Genomic DNA, 16331 nt, shown 5'->3' with positions numbered 1-16331 from the left:
CCGAACAATGTCCCGGTAAACCTCCCGCCCGTCTCTGATTACTAACGTAAACGGAAGTATCGTGAGAGAAGGGCGAAGGTGGCTTCCGGGACACCGCCTGCTAGATCTCCTCAAGGGACAACCGAACGGTATACCCAAGATGATGAGATAGCTCGTGTCGAGTGGGTCGTGGGACGCGAAACCTTCGCGATCCCCCGGACCCCACCAACACCTGGACCAGCCATTGCGACAGCGGCTGGACCGAAAGGCTCTGTAAGGGTGATTAATGCGGGCGTGGGGTCCTCGCAAGGTGTGTGTTTGGGAGAAAGAGTGCTGCAGCGCCTTATCGGACACCCCAGCCTATCTTTGGCTTCAGCCGAACCTTGCCCAGCCCTGGGGATTGGAGAGGGACGAATGTCGGTATGCACCGCGCCCGCTCAGTAGTCACGAGAACAGAGCGCCGAAACAGTGTCGCCCAGTGTTTGTGAACACGGAAGCTAACCTCGAGACCGTGTGCAACTCAGCACCGCCGCCCCGAAGCCAACGCCAAACCGGAAAGCCATCTTGAGAGTTACGATTTAAGCGCCGCTTTTGACGGAAGGTCAAAAGGGTGACCCTTAAAGTAATCTAAGACTGTGTTGGGATCCCTTAGGAGGATCACTTTCCTTTTGGTAGACACTCGCTGAACATACCGCCGAGGCGAGACTAATAAGGTAACCATCGGCTATGATAGTCTAACCGCCTCGAAACCTCGGTGAATGGAGAGGACAGTTGACTTATAGCTGGCCCCAGTGGCCCGCTGAAGTCTTGCTTGGAACTTTTCTGTCAGAAACTCCGAACTAGCAGCACAGAGGCTTAGGGAGAGCTATTTGTCTCATTGCACCAAGCGTAGTATGGAGCCAGACTCTGGCTATACGCACGGAGGGTAGACTTCCGCCCAGCCCCGGCGATGAGAAAAACAGCTTCTGATGAAAAGTATCCTCCGCTGCGTGTTCCCTGGTAAGGGCCATGCAGCTAACTGCAGGTGCTCTAGTGATAGACTGGTACCTCCGCTCCGGCATCCGGAGTAGATCTGGTACTGGGAGTGCCAGCGGCCTTGCCGCTAGCAGAATGACAATGCAGTCTTCCCACCCGATCTTGGCCACCACCCTCATGAGTAGTGAGATCGGAGGGACTGCATAAGCTGTCATCCTCCCCAGTCTATGGACAGAGCGCCCACGGTGAATGCTTGGGGTCCGCGACCCTTGAGCAGTACACCGGCAGTGGATGATTGCGATGAGATGCGAACAGATCTTTCGAGGGGCGGTACATCCCCTTGAAGATCGTCTCAGCGACCTGCGGAGCAAGGGACCATTCTGCTGGTCCCGGACACCCTTCCTCGTGACAGATTGTCCGCGAGGATGCTCGTGCCGCCCGCGATGTGTACCGCCCTCATCGTAATCTGCCTGAACTTGCACCACCCTATCAGGTGTCGTGCATGCAGGCTCAATCGTGGTGGCCCGGAGTCCCCTTGTCTGTTGGGGTAGGCTACCACGGTTGTGTTATCCGTCAGGACAACGGTATGTGATTCCACGATCACCTCCTCGTAAGCGAGGGAGGTTGATGTGAAACTCTGTCTCTATGGCCCCATAGGCCCGAGACGGAGTCTCGTGGATGTGGACCCCCAGCCCCGCTTTTGACGCTATGGTCGTCACTACGTGACATACCGGGGTGCAGGAAACCTGACACCCTGGGTCAAATTGGGCTGATGGGTCCACCACCAGAGTTCCTCTCGCGCGATCTCCGACAACGGAACCGCGAGGGATATTGGTGACGACTGGGCCTGCAAGCAGGCTAGAAGGTGTAGTTGGGTAAGCCTAACGAGAAACGGCAGTACAGTACGAGGTCTACCATACTGGCCATTAGGCCTACCACCTTCATCCATGCCACAGCGGGTTTTGCCCGAGACTCGCCAAGAGTCAGGCACACCGCACCATGTAAATCACCCGCCGGGTGAGAGCACCGCGAACCCTCCGTGAGGGTGATCTGGGCCCCTACAAATAGTGGTGTTCATGCTGGGACCACGCTGGACTTTTTGAGCTGATCAAAAATCCAGGGTCCCGCACCCCACGGACTATCAACCCCATGAGACCCGTAGTCTTCAGGGGGGTGCGTCCGTATATGAGCCAACCGTCCAGGTAGCAACTGATGTTGACACCCCTGTGCTTCAGGTACGCTGCCACCGCTCTGACCAAGAGTGTTAAACACCCTGGGAGAGATGGACAGGCCGGAAGGCCGGTATCAAAACTGGTAATTTTGATCCTGTACCTAGAAGCGCAGATGCCTCCGATCTTGAGAGGCGATTGGCATATGCAGATAGGCGTCCGAGAGATGTAGCGGTGCTGTTCCCGTGCCCCTGATGGGGCAGGCTAGCACCGAGGCGAGAGTCCCCATTCTGAACCTCTTGGGCCTGAAGAACGTGTTCAACAGCCTGCGGTTCCGGATGGGGCTCCCGGCGCCGGTCTTCCTTGGAGCCAATGGCTCCAAGATCACCGTGAGAACGGGGGTAGACCGGGACAATCGCCCGCCGTGAGAAGCTGTGTGATCCCTGTCAGTAGTGCCCGACGCTGGGGGCCGCCTGACGGCACTACTGTGGACCTCTGAAATGTGCAGACGAATGTGGGGAGACTGGGTTGCCAGTCTGTAACCCCCACTCACCACTGACCATACCCAGGCGCCAAAGAGATGGTTTCCCACCTCTGGGTGAAAGCCATAAGCGGTCGCCCACTGGGAGATCCCCTGTGGAAAAACCGCTGAGCCCCCAGGAATGCTCTGCCTAGCTTCCCTTGGAAGAGCGCTTGCTCTTCTTCGGGCTTGCCAGCTGTTCCTGTGCTACCCTTGCGCCTCCCCGAATGGGTGCTGCAGAGGTAGTGGGCTCGGGTACTGTTGGTGGTGCACGGCCTGCTGAAGTCGGAGCTCCTACCCATGGTAAGGGCAGTTTCCGACCTCTTCAGAGTGCTCCCGTTGGTAGCTTCTTTGCACGGTCCTCCACCGTAGTGCAGAAGCATCCAAAGAGAAAAAGGACCCTGCCTTTCCATCGCGTTGAGCGATTGGAGTGGCAGGCCCCTCCCCCCGGCGCTGAGTGGACACCCTATGGGCTAGGCCCATGGAGCTCTCGTTGAGGCTAGCTGTTAGCACCGCTTAATAGGCTCACCTCATGGAAGAGCTCAGATGTTGTCTGAGCGTGATACGCTTGACGACATCTGGGTCCCTCTCGGATCCCCTCAGGTAGGTCCGTGGTCCTCCGCGCTACACGCAGAGGAAGCGTGCAAGCACGCGGCGCCATAGCTCTACTGAGCTCGACAGCCCCACGATATCTACCCGTGAGGTTTGCCGGGAATGAGAGTGCAGGCGCCCCTGTGAGGAAGCAGCAGCTGAGCATCCTACTGAAAGGATCCCTGGTCCTCCTCCATGGACTCCCCTTAGGGGTGTCCGGAGGAAGATCAGTGCTGTTTCTCCCTCGCGGGGCAGCGGGGAAGGAGATTGTAGTAATGTCACTACCGGACTCAGCTTCCGACTCCTTTCCCTCGCCCACAGTATCCGTGATCATGCTCGGCGATGACGGTAACTGAGGACGGGCATCTGAAAGCGGGTAAGAAGGCATAACCACTGTGTGGCTCGCCGACTACCTGCCAGCAGAAGAGGGAGTACTCCGCAAGACCCTGAGGTATCCGCCATGGCACCACTGGGTCCGCAAGATGCTCTCGCAGCCGTCGTCCTAGCGCTTAGCAGCACGGGCCTACCCTGATCAAGATCTGGGTTAGCCCCATGCCGGCTGGCCTGGTCAACAGCTGATGTTGGTACTGCGTGGCCATCGCTAGGCGACACTTGCCACGGTGCTAGGCCGTGGAAGAAACACCCTGCGGCGGGTACCACGGGCATACCCAGCCGGCAGCTGACCCTGAAAGGATCCGCCACCAGGGTAACCCCATGGTACTGCAGTACCAGCACCGCCTCCCCCCCCCTTGTTGCCACAGTAGACTGTGGCGACTAAGGCGGGTGCTGCGGTACCGGTGCGGTATCAGCGTGGGTACCCGTGAGGGTTCCCAACTGTGGACCGCTGTACCCTCGCCACACCGCGCTCCCTGTTTGGGGATCAAGCTGTGTGCTGGCGTGGTACCGGCGCCGGTACTAGCATGGGTACCCGTAAGGGTTCCCGGTTGTGTACCGCTGTATGCGTGGTTCCAGCGTAGGTGCCCGTGAGGGCTCCCGGCTGTGTACCACTGTACCCATGCCTCACTGCGTTCCCCGCAAGGGGATCAAGCCGTGTGTATGGGTACCCGCTATACCGGCTGTCCCTTGGCTAGAGGGAGCTTGCCTAGTACCACGGGTAGCTGAGCGTGCATACCCCGATCAATCACCTCGCCACCTGAATAGGCAGCGCCAATCAATGGAGCTATGCCCTGTTGATTTGACAGTGATCGATCAAGAGAGGGTAATTGACCCATTGACGGTAATGGATCACCCACGCCCGCTGGCTCTCGAGGACATAAGTGGGTTGTTGATCAGCTAGGCTGTTCAAGCTACTTACTGTACCCTCTAGAGCTTCGCCTAAGGTCGCTGTGTGTGGCGGACCACCACGGCAGCTATGGGCGGGTGCATAGCGGCTACCACTGAAGTCAAGCCGTAGCTCGCCTTTGTAGCTGCCACCGAATGCACCTGGGTCGCTGTCCCGTGAGAGACTGCGAGCCCAACCCCTGAATAATCGCCAGCCAGTCCCTGTGGACAGCCAGCAGCTATTCTAGGGCCCAGGGTATCACTCGGCGGTCCCGCCATGGAACGCTGCCGTGTGACAACCCCAGTTGGTTCTGCTAAGACTACACCCACAGCGTTAGCCGCGGTATCGCTCTCTGCTGAACCCATGCATGCTAGGGTTCAACCCAGGCAAGCCCGGGTACCCTTGCATGCTGCCCGTCGCTGGCTACTACTGTGGCTGTTTGAGCCCGTAGATATGCCTGCAACAGACGGGTGTCCTCCTGCTAAAAACCCGTGAGGATTTTCGCTAGAGGACTGGTATCCTCCTGCTACAAAACCCGCTAGGGTTTTCGCTGGTGGTTACCGCTCTGCTGCCTGCTACTTTGCTCCGACGTATAGTCAGTGCTTTCGCTGGCTGCTGAGCCTTTGGACGCGCTTAGCAGTCCCGAAAAGAACTGGCCTGCTTGTCCGGGACCGGACCCATAGGGGCTGTCACAGCAGAATCCACCGTATCGACCTTACCAGTGCCCTTGGTAGATTTCTTCTTCGTCTTATGGCGATGACGGAGCCTATCCCAATCGTCAAGCTGGAACTCGGAGAGTCCTAAGCAAAAGAAAGACATCTAGAAGATCGTGAGCACTCCCTGTGGGTGAAACAGAGCGGGTGTGGGTCCCGCCCCGTCACCAGGGAAGGGCAAGCCCGACAGGGCCGAGGCGAAGCGAGGAGAAAAGGAGGGGCACTACCCCCCAACACGCCGACTCAAGCCCAGTAAGCAAACCTGAGCACGGAGGCTGGTCGCTAACGTTAGTGGTAAAGTAAGGACTGGCTAACTTTATTACTAAAATGTCAGACGGGTCCCTACCAATCCCCACCGTATGAATATCTGATTAACTCGCGTCTTTATTGGACGGTAATGAAGACATAACGATAGAGTAATCACCCTAACATAGCAACAATAACCTACCGTACATGAAATACAATGTGTATGTACAAACATCTATTGTAACTTACAGGCTGCAATGGTTGTTTTACGTGGGAAACAAAATGAATGGCGCCAACGAGCGGCCATTTTGAATTGCTCGTGTGTCCCGTGATACAAACGGAGGCACGATATGTAGCTAAGTTTTGGATCGTTTTTTGTCACTTTTTCGCCAGAAAATGCCGTCAAAACTATCCTCAGCCGAACAATACCGGTTTGGTTTTACCTAAGGTGTGAAACTACAACCGTATATCTCGCCTTTGGTCGAGAAATTGATACACAGTGCTATGAACAATCGATAGGCACGCCTGTGTCAGTCGGAGACCAAGGAGGATAAGGGACGATCATATGGTGTGACGTCACCTTTTGGGTGAGTCCACCGGGGATCGGGGTTTTTGTTATTTATTCATTTATGTGGGACAAAATGACTATTGGTTTTTTCCGCATCTCGGGATCGATGCAAGAAGTATCTTAATCAACATCGGAAACGGTAAGATCGACCGGTGTACTGAGTATCCGTATCATGCTCCGATGATGACGGTAACTGAGGACGGGCATCTGAAAGCGGGTAAGAAGGCATAACCACTGTGTGGCTCGCCGACTACCTGCCAGCAGAAGAGGGAGTACTCCCGCAAGACCCTGAGGTATCCGCCATGGCACCACTGGGTCCGCATGCTCTCGCAGCCGTCGTCCTAGCGCTTAGCAGCACGGGCCTACCCTGATCAAGATCTGGGTTAGCCCCATGCCGGCTGGCCTGGTCAACAGCTGATGTTGGTACTGCGTGGCCATCGCTGGCGACACTTGCCACGGTGCTAGGCCGTGGAAGAAACACCCTGCGGCGGGTACCACGGGCATACCCAGCCGGCAGCTGACCCTGAAAGGATCCGCCACCAGGGTAACCCCATGGTACTGTAGTACCAGCACCGCCTCCCCCTTGTTGCCACAGTAGACTGTGGCGACTAAGGCGGGTGCTGCGGTACCGGTGCGGTATCAGCGTGGGTACCCGTGAGGGTTCCCAACTGTGGACCGCTGTACCCTCGCCACACTGCGTTCCCTGTTTGGGGATCAAGCTGTGTGCTGGCGTGGTACCGGCGCCGGTACTAGCATGGGTACCGTAAGGGTTCCCGGTTGTATACCGCTGTAGGCGCGTGGTTCCAGCGAGGTGCCCGTGAGGGCTCCCCGGCTGTGTACCACTGTACCCATGCCTCACTGCGTTCCCCGCAAGGGATCAAGCCGTGTGTATGGGTACCCTTCGCTATACCGCTGTCCCTTGGCTAGAGGGAGCTTGCCTAGTACCACGGGTAGCTGAGCGTGCAGATACCCCGATCAATCACCTCGCCACCTGAATAGGCAGCGCCAATCAATGGAGCTATGCCCTGTTGATTTGACAGTGATCGATCAAGAGAGGGTAATTGACCCATTGACGGTAATGGATCACCCACGCTCCGCTGGCTCTCGAGGACATAAGTGGGTTGTTGATCAGCTAGGCTGTTCAAGCTACTTACTGTACCCTCTAGAGCTTCGCCAAGGTCGCTGTGTGTGGCGGACCACTCACGGCAGCTATGGGCGGGTGCATAGCGGCTACCACTGAAGTCAAGCCGTAGCTCGCCTTTGTAGCTGCCACCGAATGCACCTGGGTCGCTGTCCCGTGAGAGACTGCGAGCCCAACCCCTGAATAATCGCCAGCCAGTCCCTGTGGACAGCCAGCAGCTATTCTAGGGCCCAGGGTATCACTCGGCGGTCCCGCCATGGAGCGCTGCCGTGTGACAACCCCAGTTGGTTCTGCTAAGACTACACCCACAGCGTTAGCCAGCGGTATCGTCTCTGCTGAACCCATGCATGCTAGGGTTCAACCCAGGCAAGCCCGGGTACCCTTGCATGCTGCCCGTCGCTGGCTACTACTGTGGCTGTTTGAGCCCGTAGATATGCCTGCAACAGACGGGTGTCCTCCTGCTAAAAACCCGTGAGGATTTTCGCGAGAGGACTGGTATCCTCCTGCTACAAAACCCGCTAGGTTTTCGCTGGTGGTTACCGCTCTGCTGCCTGCTACTTTGCTCCGACGATAGTCAGTGCTTTCGCTGGCTGCTGAGCCTTTGGACGCGCTTAGCAGTCCCCGAAAGAACCGCCTGCTTGTCCGGGACCGGACCCATAGGGGCTGTCACAGCAGAATCCACCGTGACGACCTTACCAGTGCCCTTGGTAGATTTCTTCTTCGTCTTATGGCGATGACGGAGCCTATCCCAATCGTCAAGCTGGAACTCGGAGAGTCCTAAGCAAAAGAAAGACATCTAGAAGATCGTGAGCACTCCCTGTGGGTGAAACAGAGCGGGTGTGGGTCCCGCTCCGTCACCAGGGAAGGGCAAGCCCGACAGGGCCGAGGCGGCGAGGAGAAAAGGGAGGGGCACTACCCCCAACACGCCGACTCAAGCCCAGTAAGCAAACCTGAGCACGGAGGCTGGTCGCTAACGTTAGTGGTAAAGTAAGGACTGGCTAACTTTATTACTAAAATGTCAGACGGGTCCCTACCAATCCCCACCGTATGAATATCTGATTAACTCGTCTTTATTGGACGGTAATGAAGACATAACGATAGAGTAATCACCCTAACATAGCAACAATAACCTACCGTACATGAAATACAATGTGTATGTACAAACATCTATTGTAACTTACAGGCTGCAATGGTTGTTTTACGTGGGAAACAAAATGAATGGCGTCAACGAAGCGGCCATTTTGAATTGCTCGTGTGTCCCGTATACAAACGGAGGCACGATATGTAGCTAAGTTTTGGATCGCTTTTTGTCACTTTTTCGCCAGAAAATGCCGTCAAAACTATCCTCAGCCGAACAATACCGGTTTGGTTTTACCTAAGGTGTGAAACTACAACCGTATATCTCGCCTTCGTCGAGAAATTGATACACAGTGCTATGAACAATCGATAGGCACGTCTGTGTCAGTCGGAGACCAAGGAGGATAAGGGACGATCATATGGTGTGACGTCACCTTTTGGGTGAGTCCACCGGGGATCGGGGTTTTTGTTATTTATTCATTTATGTGGGACAAAATGACTATTGGTTTTTTCCGCATCTCGGGATCGATGCAAGAAGTATCTTAATCAACATCGGAAACGGTAAGATCGACCGGTGTACTGAGTCTTGTGATTTCTTCCTCAGGAGCAAGGTTTTTAGGCTCAAGGTTTCCTCAATCATACCATGCATAAAATAGCTTTATTCTGCACTTCAAAAGATGAGAATGTTAACATAGCGTGTAGGCCTATTTTTAAAGTGACTCTATGTTAAGTCTTTGCGCTTCCAAAAAAAGCCTTACGAGGACAATGTGGGCGCGTAGTTTGGGGTCAATTTTGGTGGGACAGAGGCTCCTTTCCCCTTCATTTCCTCTTTCATTTTTTGTCAGAGGGAGCACAACTTGTTCAGTGCTTTATGGTTCTTCTTTTTAAATTTCCTCAATATTTTCCAGTTTGTCCTCTTCTCAGTGGCATTAGTATTGATACACTGAATTTCTTCATGACTTTTGTTCCCATAAAATCCTCATTGCTGCCTCTCTATAAATTTCCATCTATGATTGCCGCTCTCTGTAAATTTCCTCAGATATGATTGCAGCCCTCTGTAAATTTCCTCAGATATGTGCCCTGTTTCACCTGCCTTCATCCAACTTCTTTTTTCCTGCTAAATTACCTTGAATACTCATGGTGATGAATTGTAAATTTCCTCATATCCCATTTCCATATTCTACATGTAACACCAACACCTTCCTCTTTTTTGCTCTTATTTCTTGAACAATAATGTGAATTACTCCAAATTTTGCACAACCAGTGTCTTTAAAGATTTCCTCTCTTCCATTTGGTAGCTTCACTGCCTCATAGCCCTCCCCTATTATCTTGTACCTCACTCTTCTTTTTCTTTCCTCTTTTTCCACTTCCTCTCCCCTTCTTTTCCTTTCTTCTCTTTCCCTTCTTTTTCCTCTTTCTTTTTTCTTCCCATGGCATTATTTCCTCAATTTTGACTCTCATTTCCTAGGAGCGGTGCTCCCCGCTCCCGCACAAGTTGCATCCCTGATTATACTTATGAAAGTAACAGTTATTACATATTATTTATAGAGTTCCAACTTTTATTCCATTCATACATTTTACCTTTATTGCTTGCAAATGTGTTTTTCAGTCTCGGTGACATTATTGAGCATACACTTAAAACCTTGAATGTCCAGCTTATTTTTATTACATCTTGCATTATAAATAAACTTTTTCCCCTGAAGAACAACAAAATTATAATGGCAATAATCAACATCTAATATACCCAACAGAACATCTTTTATGGTAAGACTAACTCTGTTTTAAAGATAATATCTTGAACCTTATTCCAAAACTGGGCCAAAGTCCCACATTGCCAAAATAAATGTGGGATATTTTAACACCTTATTACAAATAACAAAAGGTACATAGATTCGATGAATAATGTAAATTACACATCTGTCTTAACACCATGACATTTATATCTTAGACAAATGTTTATAAGCAGACATTTGAATAACGTGGTAACACAGTCCAGCAAGGTCCGCAGAGCTGGCATAGTATTTATTCACAGGCAACTCAAACCAAACCTTGATGTGGTGTCAGATGGGTAACTTGGGCAATGGGGAACAGGCTTGGATACTGGCGCAAATAATCCTCGTTGGTTGAAAGCGCCATTAAAATCTACAAAAAACAAAACAAAACACAGTAACGCAGTGTTCCTTTGGTACTCCCCATTATGGTTAAGTCACAGTACATGTAAGGCTTTGCACGCCCGCCTGTTGACTTGTAATGAGTACCGCGAGTTAGCTGCGAATCTCCCCTGGTCAAGTAGTATCCCGGCCCGGGTTCTTGCCTAGTAGCTAATTTGCATGGACCATTGCATGTTTTTGCTGAACCATGAAATGGTATCAGCCTATAAGTGTGTATGTTACTAGGTTACTAACTAACCATTTGGTCTGAAATGGACATATCTCTAAATGCCACGAAGGTATGACCCCATGAGTGGTGTCATATGAAAGAGGAAAACATAAGGAATATAATAAAAATATTTCCAAACGTCAGAGGTCATCCAGGGGTCACAGGGGTCAAAAAAGGTCATTTAAACCAAAAATGCTCCGATTGAGCTTAAATTTAAATGCAATGATCCTTATGACATCCTAAACATGTTGCAAATAGTGTAAAATTCATTTAAGGTCATTAAGGGGTCATAGGTCAAGTTGTTCAAAATGCTCCAATTGAGCTGAAATTTAAACATAATGATCCTTATGACATTCTAAACATGTTGCAAATATTGTAAAATTCATTTAAGGTCATTAAGGGGTCAAGGTCAAGTTTTTCAAAATGCTCCAATTGAGCTGAAATTTATATGCAATGATCCTTATGACATGCTAAACATTTTAAAAACATTTTAAGAATCATTTAAGGTCATTGAGGGGTCATAAAGGGTCAAAGGTCAAGTTTTACAAAATGTCTGATTGAGCTGAAATTTAAACGCAATGATTCTTATGACATTCTAAACATGTTGCAAATATTTTAAAATTCATTTAAGGTCATTAAGGGGCAATAAAGGGGTCAAAGGTCAAGTTTTCAAAATGCTTCAATTGTAGGTATCTAGGCCTACCACAATATACTGCCGAAGCCACATGGTTCAGCTATGGTGCGGTTATCGCTCTAGTTTGGGTTGGGGTGGGACAAAGGTAGATTGATTTCCTCATCCTATGTTTTAAATTAAGCATGTCAAAATATTCAATTAAGTACATGCAGGCCTACTTTTAAGGGACACAATACAAACTAATCTGCAGTATTCAATAGAGGTGTTTGTTGTCATTTAATTTTCTTTAAACTATAGTACATTTAAATATGGTCATTTTCACGGTAAAGGGTGTAACTTTGGATTTTTAACACTTTGATCCGTAGTGGTCTAATAAAGCTACAGAATTCCACGATTTTTGGCCACATAAGTCATCTAGTTAGCAGCTACCTTGGGTAGCTTAATCATCTTTGGGAGTTACTGCGTTCAGTTTTGGCAGGCTAAAATTTCCATAAATATGGCCTTTTTGATGTACGGTACTAGAAAAATAGTAACATTTTTGTAAAGCCCTATGTTTTCTTCAGTTAGTTCATGGATAATTTTTCTTATGCTGAATGTGTAGTCATATGCTCAGTAAAAACTGCCACATTAGTTTTAATTGTGAACAACCCTGAATTTTTGAGAACCGGACTTTGATATTTGTCGTTTCGGAGGCTTCATTTTCCGTTAACAATTGTTAACAAACTTTGTGGGTATAGCTTTGGTTCATAATTCTTTGTTATTTCTTCATTTCTTCTTGATTCATAACAGTTGATTACTTAACTTGAAATAGGTAACAAAAATTAGCCGATTTGCAAGCTTTTAAATTTTTTTATAAAATCTTGACTTCATAGAGGCGATTTTCCGTTAACTATTTTGAAGCCTCCGAAACAAACTGTTCAGCTAGCTCGTGCAAATATAAATAGAAGAGCTCATCCAATCTATTTATGTGTAGCAAAGTAGATTCTCAAGTCACTTGTTTTTAAACAGTGGAGATACATGTACATCACCGTTTGAAAATGGGACCCAATTCAAACTTTCCGTTAATACTTGAAGCCTCCGAAACAAATGAAGTCTCCGAAACAACAATCTATAATAAATTACTGAGTTTTTCGAGTTGGTAAGGCTAAAACTTCTACGCTTTTTACATTATTTCGAAAACGGATTTTTTGCTATGAGAGTAAAGTTGTCCGCACCCCAATAAAACGCCCAATTTTGTTTTTGTTTACGTTAAGGGTGTCAAATTATGTTAATTAGTTTCAAAGGCACTAGCAGGGCACTTGCATGCTAAAAATTTTCACGCCAACACAATAGACTAATGTTGACATAGCCCGGAATAGCCCGAAATTGGCCTTCTGTCCTGGCATTTTGTGAAGATACTATGCCTGTAGTCTGGATGGTCATTGAATTACCTATTATACAATCACATAGTATATAGGACTGTATGAACACCTAATTAGTCACACATCAATAAAGTAAACATTTACTCAAAAGGATGAACTCAAAAGGATGAAATGTCCTTTTTGGAAGATTGTCAACATCTCATATTGTCCTTTTTGTAGGTCAAGATTGCCATCATGAACATCTCATACCTGTAAGGGGCTGTTGGTGTAGCAAAGTGAGGAGGGTATATAGTTTAATTGTGCTAATTATAATATGGTGCAATTGCCTATTTGCCTCTCAAACCACTGAATTGTATTTACCATGAATAGGCCTACTCTGCTCTTTGTGGTCATGCTATGTTATCAGCATTGCATGATCATAACTTTATATGAAACAGAGTGTAAGGAAATGTGAATAAAATTGTTTCATCTGCACAGTGGTCATGGTGGTGTAGCCAGGACTTTTCAGAGAGAGAGAGGGGGGGGCAAGGCAAATTTCATGGGGGGGACATTGTCACAAATGGGCTAAAACGTAAAAAGTACAACAAATTTATCCAAAATGGTATGTGCATATAAATCTCAAATATCAGGTCAACTAGCATACCACAGGGGGCCAAGAGGAATTGAATAAAATTGTGTTCATCTGCTCGGTGATGTAGCCAGGACTCTTGCAGGGGGCCGCAAGGTACATTTCAAGGTGGGGGACAAACTTGGACGAAAATGGTAAAAAAATGGCGAAAGGTACAACAAATTTGTCCAAAATGGGCTAAAAAGTACTGTAAATGCATAAATATCTTAAATATCAGGGCGGCCAGCATCAAACGGGCAAGACTTCTCACGGTGGATATGATATGGTGGCAAGAAGACTTATTTCGATCACGATCTAATTGCAATTTCAAGCCATTGATGGAAAGGATACTAAATATTATATTTCTAAATGATAATCTCCTCTCATACCATTAATCACATTAATTAAAAAATAATTAAAACAAAATTTACAAACCGCGAAAGACTCTGACCGCGCAAGACGGGTAATCGCTAGTAAGATTAATTATCATCTTTGCATATCTAAATTGGTGTGTTTCATACTGATTGTAATTGTTACTTGATATGCAGAATGTCATAAATTTAAAAAAGTGTTGATATTATGGTTAATGTTTGAAAAATCTACTGATATACAAGAAAGCCTGTTTCGGAGGCTTCACATGCAAGTTAACACCATACTTAACAAATGGGTGAAAAAATTAACGTGTGATAAATCTACAATATCTGCCGTATAGAATTACTGATTCAATACACACAAGAAAATAACAGCTTAGATGATCCCAACAGTGTTCTTTTCAAAAAAACTGCTTCTGCAATGTTTAACCATTGTTTTAACATGATGCCTCCAAAACAAAGGCAAGCCACATTTCATGACTTGCTGTGATAATTTACTTTTGTCACAACTGAAATTCAATACTTAGAAGCAAAGCATGAAAATTGGTAATTGTGATATTTTTTCATGTCAACTTGTACATTGTAGTAGTTAGCCAAATATTTTACTTTTATGATCACTTTGTCTGTTAACTGAAGCCTCCGAAACACAAATCGCTTGAATTGCCAATTCTAAAAAATAACTCTAATTTCTGTGAAACTTGGCTGGGAGATTCCTTTTATCAAGTAGTATTAATTTTGTACATGAAGTTAGACATTCAAATTATTTTAGGAACCCAATTAAAACTTAAAAAATATGTTTACGGTTGGGAAATTTCCAATGTAACTGACACTTGATGTTAAAACATGGTATAAAATTTAACTTATATCTGTTGACTTACTTTGGAATGGAATGTCAAACATTGAAACATTATTTTACTGGACTTTAAGTTGCTTCTATGCATGATTTCAGTAAACAGAAACATATTTATGTGGTTTGAAATTTTGACCCTAAAAATCAAAAGTTACATCCTTTACTGTGAAAATGACCATGATATGCATAATCTTGCCTAATATAACCAGTTTAGGGCTGATGGTGTAAAAGATATAAATTCTAAACTAGAGCCTTATAGTTTGAACGTTCCATACAAATAATTAAAATGTGAACTTTGATGCATTTTAAGTTTGTTGAAATGTCCAAAAAGTCAGATAATGTGGCCAGTGTTTCTAAATGCGAACATGTACTTCTCCTGTTCAAAATTTATTGACCTGTCCAAGATTATTTTGACCTGTCCAAGATTATTTTGACCTGACCAAGATTATCTTGACCTGTCCAAGATTATCTTGACCTGACCACAATTATCTTGACTTGACCACATTATAATCGACAGTTGACCAGACTTTGAACAAAAGAAATACAATGGATAATGGAACAAAAGAAGAAGGCTAGACGTATATCATCAGGTAAGATAGGTCATACTGGGGATATGTGTCAAGTTGCAATTGACCAATAAATTAGTGTCATTCTCTTGTGAATATGTATGAGGTGTAATGCAAAATACTTGTCCCTCAAGTGTTGGATGATTGAGACTATTTCCCTTCGCTTTGTGTCAGGAAAAAGTCTCAATACCATGTTGGCTTATACACTCACAAGCTTAGTATTTAACAAGACTAGCCACATCCATCTTGATCTACTTACCAATTGCTCATGTGCAGCTGCTCGATTTTGATAAAATGTAGACAAATCCTTGGGTTTATTTTTCGGTGCAATTTCTATGGCTTCATTGTAGCATTTTATGGCTTGGTCATACTGTGTAGCTTTGAAGTACTTGTTCCCTTTATTCTTCAAGGCTTGGGCTTTTTCTTCAGGAGTCTGTTTTTAAAGAAAATAGCACAGGCCTGTTAGTATCTAACGTTAGAACTTATCAAACATTCGCTATAACCAAACTGTGTACATGTAGACTCTCATTCATCTGGGTATCCGACGTACCTATATTTGACGGACGAACCGTCGTTGCGACTGAAACCTTCAGTCTTCAGCTGGGTTGTGATACCCAGATTTAAATTAAATCTTAATTTCAACATACCCAGATGAATGAGAGTCTACACAGTTTGATTCGTAAAAAATACGGCAAGGATTGCCTAAAACTAACAAAGGACCTTGACAAAACGGTGAGGAAAGTTATTGCAACCATTTATGATTCAACCTCCATTGTTTACAGACAGATGTGATCCCCCGTAACACACTGAACTCTAACATCAAGGGATCATGTGCGGATAAGATCATTCACACTACTGAACGCAAATTGTTAAACGAGAGAGTTAGACAGGTTAATTTTACGATCAAGAATCTAAACAAGAAATCTGACATTTCCCGGAAAAAGGGTGATTGGTTACCAACGGAGATACACAACAGGGTCACTCAGTTCACTGAGCATGCGTACATGTAGTTAGCACAACACGAAACAACAAAATCTAGACAGGTAGAGAAATTTGGCAGACTCGCAGCAGTTTCATGTGCCGATAAGAATAGGAATTGGAGACAAAAGGAGAATTTAATTGATCATAACATCAAAGATAGATGGGTGAGGAATTTATCGGACAGACAACTCTCCAAAAGTGAACAAAGTTTACTTTAAGCTAATTCAGGTTACAGACATCATCACTGCCACTGAATTGGCGATCAGAAGGGCCTCTTATTGGGCCAGATAAAGCTGAAGAATTACGTTTGCAGGTGAGTGC

General features: G+C 46.9%; 1 protein-coding gene across 1 annotated transcript in view; it reads right to left on the bottom strand.

Moving 5' to 3' along the window:
- Window positions 1-16331, bottom strand: part of LOC140170035 (mitochondrial import receptor subunit TOM70-like) — a 79144-nt gene that overhangs the window by 44027 nt on the left and 18786 nt on the right. Inside the window, 1 exon segment of the mRNA XM_072193350.1 lies at window positions 15289-15462. Coding sequence (XP_072049451.1) covers window positions 15289-15462 — 174 coding nt within the window.

Source organism: Amphiura filiformis, chromosome 14 (genome assembly GCF_039555335.1).
Source record: "Amphiura filiformis chromosome 14, Afil_fr2py, whole genome shotgun sequence".
Lineage (NCBI taxonomy): Eukaryota > Metazoa > Echinodermata > Ophiuroidea > Amphilepidida > Amphiuridae > Amphiura > Amphiura filiformis.
The sequence above is the reverse complement of the archived record's forward strand: the minus strand, read 5'-3'. Positions and strand labels throughout refer to the sequence as shown.